Below are 8,659 nucleotides of genomic sequence, written 5' to 3' on the forward strand. Positions count from 1 at the left end.
TTTATAAAACGAAAATGTGTTCCCAAACGCACCCACCATGTTAATTTTATCGTATCTGGCGAGGACCACACACGACACGTTTTTGGTGTCCATCAAAATTAAAGTCCGCAAGGGGGCCTTCAAGGATCACCACGAGGTCGGAGACCCTCGGGACGAGATCTACGTAATGTTCGGGCCTCGACGACTTAGGTCGGATTTCGGACCTAGAAGTCCTTGTCCAACCTCGCCTTCAGTACACAAAAGTACTAGCCTTGACGACTTAGGTCGGATTTCGGACCTAGAAGTCCTTGTCCAACCTCGCCTTCGGTACACAAAAGTACTAAAGTTTGTTATGAAAATAATCGAACCTGGGCAGGCCTAAGTAAACCGGCATAAGCTTAAGAAGAATGCGCCATGGTCGTCCAGACTTGCCCGATCGATGCTTTTGGACTTGGGTGGGTCCGGTGGATTGTTGGATCCATAATCGGGTCGAATCTGGAGCACCTGTCCGCCCCCGCACCCGACTTAATCAAAGTTCAGTGACTTTTGAACCTTTTACCCTTGTTTTGGACATCATTAATGAGTCTCAAACACCAAATCGATACCAAAAGTTAAAAGCCAGCTATGATGATTCCAATGGGGGTTTCATCGGCAAAAAAGAACAATCTAGAAAATATTTTTCTAAAAATATTTGCTTATACCGCTTGAAATAAATAATCAACCGGAAATATTTTCCTTGTTGTGGCTATTTATTTAAAACAATACAAATGAATATTATTAGAAAAATATTTTTCAAATCATTCATTTTTCGCAAAATAAACGGATCCAAAATATTCACTCAATTCTATTGAACCCTTAGCATTATTAGCACATCACTATTCATGGAACTAATCATTGGCATTTTTGAATGAAGCAATTGATTTCCACACTCTTTAGCCTTACAAAATGGTTTTTAATTTGCCATGTAGTCCAACACACTATTGACAAACTAATTTGACTAATTTGCACATGGGCGCATAATTTATCGATCATTTGAGAAAGAGCTTACACAGTTTTATCCATCATATTGTTCTTTTGTACCAATCATATGATATATCCTTTAATGACATCATAAATTAGACATATACTTGATGAATATTTAAAATAGAAAAAAAAAATTCTCGCTTGTATTTTGGGTAGCCTACAAGTTCGCAATTCCTTCACTAATTTTTCATCTAGTACTTTGTTTTACTTTGGACATAAGAAATGAATAATTTTCATTTGGTGCTTCGTCTCAAGCGGTACAAAGCGATCAATTTTTTTAGAAAATATTTATTAAATCATACATTTCTCGTGAAGTAAATAAACATATATATATATATAAATATATATTTAACAAGTACCCTCGTAAAGAATTTTTGCTTCTCTTTTCTCGGGAACAAGAAGCCCAATGTACCGTGGGCCAAAAATTTTCAAAGCCCACCCAACGAAAATCCATGGACAATGTCCACGTGTAATTTAATCACCATTCCCAAATAGCGACGATTAGATAGAGAGGTCGTTCCTCTCTTATCCTGTAAAAAAAAAAAAAAAACAGAAAGTGGACAATTCCACCTGAAAGGTCCCGCCACGTGTCCCCTTTGACCGAACCAACGAAATTCGAGAACCCGACCATTGACTTCTGGAACAGCGTGGGTCACTCACGAAACCGGAGACAGAAAAAAGGAGAGAGAGAAAAAGTTAGACAACGCACGCACGTTTGACCTTCGTGCCAAGGGACAGCTTAACGTAAGTAAGCTCACTCCCACTGCCATGGCTAAATCAATCGCAGGACTCTGTAATTGTCCCACTCCATTTCTTTTATGGCAGAAGCCACAATAAAGAAAACCAAGAAAAGCCCACCATCGCCTCCGACCACCTACTGTCCTCCATCGTTATTAGCGGTTTCTTGTTCGCTTCACTGCTCCTCTCAATGCGATAACGCACTTCTTTAAAGCTGTGAGGCTCTTTCGTCGGTGTACGACCTCCCTCGCACTCCCCCCCCATCTCTGACTCTTTCCGTGTCCGTGTGGGGGGTTTTGATTGTGATCACCGGTCGGTGTGGGTGTGATTCTTGCGCTGACATTTATAATCCAACCACCCACCTACCGCCCATTTTCGAATTCTTCCCGATCTTCGTTTTTAATTTCGATGACCTCCCCCCTTTTCACTTTTTAGCTCGATTCTTCTTTATGTTTTGACCCAACCCCAGGAACCGTACGTTTCGAAAGAGATGGTCCTGAAAAAGTTCTGATTTTTTTTTCTTTTCCCTATCTTTATGTTGTCCGGATTCTTTCCGCGCGAGGCATCGAAATGGGTTCTTGCTGTTCGACGCCAGGAGGGCAGGGCAGGAGCGTGGTGGGGGTTGCGGCGGAGGGAGACCCCGCGTTGGTAGCAGCGAATGGGATGGACTCGGGCTCGGGCTCGGGCTCTGGGAGGTGGAAGAGGATTGGGAGTTTTAGCAAGAGGAGGTCCGCGAACAATGACCAGCTGCTGAATCAGAGTCAGATTCATGTTGCTGGGAAGATGTGCGTGAATGGGGCTAGTGACGTGGCTTGCTTGTACACGCAACAGGGCAAGAAAGGTACCAATCAAGACGCCATGGTTGTTTGGAAGGTTTGTACCTCGCGCCTATAATCTTTTCATGGGTTCATATTCATTTTAACAGGTTGTGTTTCTCCGTAGTTGTCACAGGGGGTGAAGTCTGTTTCTTGTTCCGTGTCTGTGATGAGTTTTGATCAGAAGTCTTGGACTAGGAGGTATATCTCTGTGGGGAAAATAATCATTGACATTCTCAAGACATACAAAAAAATCGAGCCTTTAGGATGTGCAGTGTTGAGTTTGACAGTGGTTGTGTAGGCATTCTCTTGCTTTGTCTTGAATGACCTAACCATCCTTATCCGTTATAGCGCCATAAGATGTTCATACTTGTGCAAGAGCTGCTTTGAGAATGTGAGTAGAAATGCAGCATGGAAAGTTGAGGTTTTTCAGCGCAGCGCTATTTGTGTCCTATAGGATGACTACTTTTTGCTGGTTAATTGAGGATGAAGATGATCATGTATAATGTCAGGCAGTAGTCCTTCCCAGATGGTGTTTTGCTTTCCCTAGGAAAATATTCCGTTGCACTGGCTCAAGAACAGTTGGTTTCTGTCGGAACAGCAGCTTATCACAGTTGATAAGAAAGCAATTTTCTTGATCGTTTGATAATGGTGAAGTTTAGGGTAACTTTACATACTTGTCTTGGGCTTAGTCTGAAGAATTTGAAGAGCATTAGAGTAAACACTCCTAGGTAATGCAATAAAATTATCAGTATTAGAAGTGACTGTTCTTGGGAAAAGGTAACTGTCTATCAAAGCATGGACTTTGATGACTATCATTGGTCCAACACTCTAAGGGCTAGAATCGCACTTCTGGGCTTTTTGGGGTTATCAAAGTTTTGTCGTGTGACAGAGTTGTAGTTTTCTTTAGAGCCAACTACAGGAATGCTCTGTGTATATATACCTTTCATCTCTGTTTTAGTCCTGGTTAACTTATGGATGGTGCTTTACACACCAATTAGAAATCACAAAGTTTCAAATTGTATTTGCTCCAAGACATGGAGGCATACCGTGTTACCTGAAAAGTAGTAAAACCTTTGTGGTGAAGGATTACAATTCCAAAGCCAAAGAGAAACGGTGGCTTTGTGTAATTTAGCCCATTTGTGCTATCTTTACATGGTAGTCTCTTGGGTTGCCTATCTTCGTGGGGGATTTCTGGATATTCCGCAGATGTCTGATGTGATTTCTTTTTTAACTCCACTGTTGCTTTTTGGTCAATTAGGCTTTGTCAACAGTTTATTTGAGCGAAGGTGTGTTTAGGGGAATGTATGCATTTAAAAGCCTTCTAGTTTAATTCCAAGGGCCAGAGTCTTTGTTTATTTATCCTATGGAATTTAGGTTTCACCAACCATAGTAATAGCGTTAAAGGATTTATATAGCTAAACTCACCTAGCTCGATAAGGATTAGTTTGTTATTGTTATTTTTGTAATGATAGTACCTGCATGTAACAAGGCTTCGCCTAAAAATTTGGTTGGCTTTATTGTTAGGTGGAATGCTAATTATAGTTATGGGTACACTTTTTCATATATAAGAGTCTACTCTATTAGGAACTTGAATATTATACTCCATATTCATTATGTGGCACTTGCATTTAAGACACACATTCATGCTACAATTACAATCTTTTAGAACTAAAAAGCGAAGAGGACAAACAATACTGTGTCTGAGAGCTTTGGAAGTCTAATCTCGAGGCTTCAGCTTTTTAGTGGAGGAATCTTGTACAAGTACATGAACTCTGTAAATCTGGTTCGCCATGGATGTGGGACATGCAGCAATCTTTCTCGCATGTATCTTTGACTGAAGAGAGGATCAAGTTGTCCTGGATAGTGACACTGAAGGAGGATAAGATTGCATAGATAATATAAGTGTCAATCAGTGATGAGGATAATATTGTAGTCGGCTGTGAGTACGATGTGGGTGAAAATGAAAGGTTACATGCTTTGATATTGACTAACCCAAGATTCTGGAAGAAAGGGCTGGGAACCTTAATTGAGATAGGCTGCTTAACAGTGAGAATTTTATCATGTAGTAGCAACAATGTGCCTCATTTATACCTGCATGTGATGGTCTGCATGTGTAGATATTTCCTTCATTTCCTATGACTTTTAATCCTTTATATACACTTCATATTTTCTTTTGATAGTGAAAACTAGATTCTTTGTTTCTCTGCAAATATAATCTTTTCCATCCTTATAGGCCATGAGGAATTGAGTTCATGGGAAATTTTCTCTTGATAGAATTACAGTTCAAGAAGTGATACAGTATTCTGTGGAGTATTTGATGGTCATGGTCCTTTTGGTCATATGGTTGCCAAGAAAGTTCGAGATTCTCTCCCCCTTATTCTCTGTACTCAGTGGACTGCCTCTTCAAGTGTTGATGAGAGCAACCTTGCCAACAATGAAAATGTTGCTGGTGGCACGACCAATGAAGAAGGTGGTATAGTTGCCTCAGAGGATCAGTGGTCTGAGTCCTGGGCAATCGAAGAAAAGGAGAGACTTCCTGAGGCACTTCTTCCACTTAGACAGTCGATGTTAAAATCGTTTAACTTAATGGACAAGGAATTGAAGTTGCACCCAACCATCGACTGTTTCTGCAGTGGAACAACAGCTGTTACCTTGATAAAGCAGGTAATGAAATTGGCATCAACCTTGAATAAGTTTCTTCTCATGCTTATGGCTTAAGATTTGTTTGCTGTTTTATTCTTTTCCTTTCTCACTTTAATAGTGATACCTTTAATAATGCCGAATAAGAAACCAAGACTGTCTCAGTAAGCTAGGATAACTCTTGAGTTCAAGTTTGCATTTCAGGGTCTTGAAGATGCTCTTTGTTATTACTTTTGTAGCATTCTAGAATCAGGAATTTTCTGCATTTGCAGACAGACCAAGAATTTTATGATTTCTCTCCAAGTTTTTCCATTTTTCTTCCCATATTTCCTTACCCAATTTCTTCAAAGCTAGAAGTGAAAGTATGCCTTTATTGACTTTCTTCATAACTTTATCTTTTCAATTATCTTCTGGTGATTAAATTGCTGTCTGTTCGCGAGTGTTTTGATGTGGAGATAGTTCCTGAGGCAGGACATTTATGGGATACTACTTGCCACCATCGCTACTATTAGGTTTTGTACTGCTTCCACTACTTGCTATCGCAGCTAGTGTGCAGCTGCTACTGCCAATATTTCTGCAATTTTTTGGTGATTAGTTAACCTCTACATTCCTGGTCCTTGGAATGGCCTCATCGTAAGATAAATTTCAAGAGTGCTGATTTCGCCGATCTCTCCAGGTTACAATTCTTAAGGCATTTTTTGTTGCTCCAAAGTTTCATGGTAACCTAGTATGATCAAGGGGAGAGAGCTACCTGCTATTTTGATTGATGAAGTAGATTGCTGATAACATTCATTTTGTAAGATGGTTCCCATATGCATATTGAGGAGCCATACCTCAAAAAATCTTCGGTAGAAAAAATGCTGAAGAAGGCACAATTTTAGTTCCCATTAACTTTCTTGTGTTGGATATACTTTCCCAAATAGGACCCAGCACACACTTTGTAAAAGCAACAACGAGGAGTACCCCTTTATTGATGTGTTTTACTTCCTAGTGTACCTTCTCTCACTCATGTTTCTTTTTTCAAGAGACACAAGAGTCATTCGGTGCATTTGCATTCCTCTTCTCATCACATTCCACCTCATTTATCCCTCACACCAATAGTGTCATTATATCAGCTGTACTTCATATGAATTTCATCAATTATACAGTCTACCTGTTAGTTTAGTGCTTCCTTGAATCGAAGGTGGATTAATGCAAAGTGCAAATGGTAACACGCATTTTAATTTTGCAATTTTACCAGTTAAATTGCTGTTGTCGGCTCTCTGCAGATAGCTAGACGTGGCAATTGAAGAATTTTGTCTTGTTTCACCTTTTTTTTTCTTTGTGTATGGGAATGGGAGTCATTCATGTTTTCTTTTGCAGATATCACATGATTGCTTAGGGCATTGATGTGATTATGAATCTGTGAATGGCTGCCATAGATTCACTATGATATCTATATTTGGCAAATTTCTCTGAAGAAAATCTCATTATAGGTCTGATGCCTCGTTTATCTGTCTTTCAACTCATTCATTTCAAATAATGGTTTATCAGGGTCAGCATCTTGTAATAGGAAATGTCGGTGACTCTAGAGCAGTACTAGCAACAAGAGACAAAGATAATTCATTGGTTCCTGTCCAACTCACTGTGGACTTGAAGCCAGATCTTCCAAGTATCTCTCTCTCTCTCTCTCTCTCTCTCTCCTCTCTCACGCACGCACGCACAAAAAAAAATAAGCAGCCTGTAAGGTTCTCTGCAATCTGATGGTCTTACATGTCTATGTCCAGGGGAGGCAGCAAGAATACAAAAGTGCAAAGGCAGGGTTTTTGCCTTGCAAGATGAGCCAGAGGTTGCACGTGTTTGGTTGCCGAATAATGACTCACCTGGTTTAGCCATGGCTAGAGCTTTTGGGGACTTCTGTCTCAAGGACTTTGGATTGATATCAGTTCCAGATATCTACTACCGCCACCTTAGTGAAGGAGATGAATTCATCATTATGGCCACAGATGGGGTATTTCCCCTACTTTAACTCTAGTTGAGAACTTGAAGAAATTTTTTTGCAGTTGTGTTCTGTCACTGATATATGATGCATCGTATTTGATCCCTCAAACATGTCTCTACTTGTTGTCTATAGTGTTCTTTCACTGATATGTGATGCACCCTGTTTAATCCCCAACACTTCTCACTTGGTGTCCACCTTGTTTGAGTCATCATGCAATTCAATAACACCTATGTGGTCAATAGTTCTGGCAAGCGATACTGTTTTTGAAAACTTCCATGCTTTTGCTTTCTCATCTGAGATCATTCTGGCTGCTGATGGCGCATTATTTCTTTCTCTGTCAAGCTTGAAGGACTTTGTATATCGATCTTTGCATATGGTATCTTGTGTTTACCATTTGAGTTATGTCTCTGTTGCTTGCATTTTACCTATTTGATCCTTGACATGATCCACGAGGATCACCAGAGTCTATTTTGACTCCCTAGTCTCCTTAAGAATATAATTCGGCAATGCCAACAAGTCTGTTGTCATTTCTAGTAATTGATTCTCCTTTCTTTAAAGGAAATGTTCTGATCAGTCCAGCATCATTCTCACAGGTTTGGGATGTTCTATCGAATAAGGAAGCCATTGACATAGTGTCGTCGGCGCCCTCACCTACAACAGCTGCTAGAGCCCTTGTTGATTGTGCAGTTCGTGCCTGGAGGCTTAAGTACCCTAATTCGAAGACCGATGATTGTGCAGCTGTATGCCTCTTTCTGGACCACTTGTCCTCAAGGGAAGATTTGCCCATGGGTCACACGGTGAAAAATCCAGAGACACCAGTCGTGACAGTAGCAGTAACCGTGGATAAATCAGAAGCCTTAGATCTTGATGGTGCTTGTCGTGTTCTTGAATTCGAGCGTGCAAGTGCTCGAGCCACTGATGAGATCGTCCCAGTCCCAGTCCCAGAAATTTCGGAGGAGAAACTTTCTGGAAAGCTCCAAACACAATCCAAGAGGAGCCTCGCAGAGTGCATTTCCACGGCCGAGGACGAAGAGTGGTCTGCCTTGGAAGGTGTTACCCGGGTCAATAGTCTGCTTAGCCTTCCCAGGTTCTTATCAGGAGATGGAAGATCGGCCAGTTGGAGAAAATGGTTGCCGGACTTTTAATATAGTCTAGGCCTTAAACAACAGACGGGACAGATTTTTACGTGATACTACTATATTCGGCATAACTCTACGAGCCAGGTTATTAGGTTATTGGCATGATGGAAGGTGCGTAGGATTAGCAGATCGACGAATATGGAAGTTTCTAAGTGGGCTTGTTCCTATAAAAGATGTGGCCGGCAACTGTATTATATTTTTGGGGGCATAGCTAAAGAACGATAAATCGTTTGTTATCGCTTAATCGCACTTCAATTGTTGATGCTTTGTCAATCTTTCTTTCTTTTGCAGACATTTCGCTTGTAGACAGTTGTTCATATAGAAAATTTCCATTTCGTTTT

The 8,659-nt window shown here is 40.6% G+C and overlaps 1 protein-coding gene across 2 annotated transcripts; it reads left to right on the forward strand.

Moving 5' to 3' along the window:
* Window positions 1-2,166: 2,166 nt before the first annotated feature.
* On the forward strand, window positions 2,167-8,659 carry LOC115731503 (probable protein phosphatase 2C 66). Of its 2 annotated transcripts, none has more exons than XM_030662168.2 (5): window positions 2,167-2,613; window positions 4,833-5,222; window positions 6,732-6,849; window positions 6,965-7,188; window positions 7,773-8,659. In XM_030662168.2, exons 1-5 carry the CDS (start codon window positions 2,311-2,313, stop codon window positions 8,322-8,324), a joined length of 1,587 nt encoding a protein of 528 aa, XP_030518028.2. In that variant the 5' UTR covers window positions 2,167-2,310; the 3' UTR covers window positions 8,325-8,659. The 2 variants fall into 2 exon arrangements, with proteins under 2 accessions (XP_030518028.2, XP_048130549.1); XM_048274592.1 differs by lacking the exon at window positions 2,167-2,613 and adding an exon at window positions 2,635-2,756.

The sequence above is a fragment of the Rhodamnia argentea genome, chromosome 2, assembly GCF_020921035.1.
Source record: "Rhodamnia argentea isolate NSW1041297 chromosome 2, ASM2092103v1, whole genome shotgun sequence".
NCBI classification, from domain to species: Eukaryota; Viridiplantae; Streptophyta; class Magnoliopsida; order Myrtales; family Myrtaceae; genus Rhodamnia; species Rhodamnia argentea.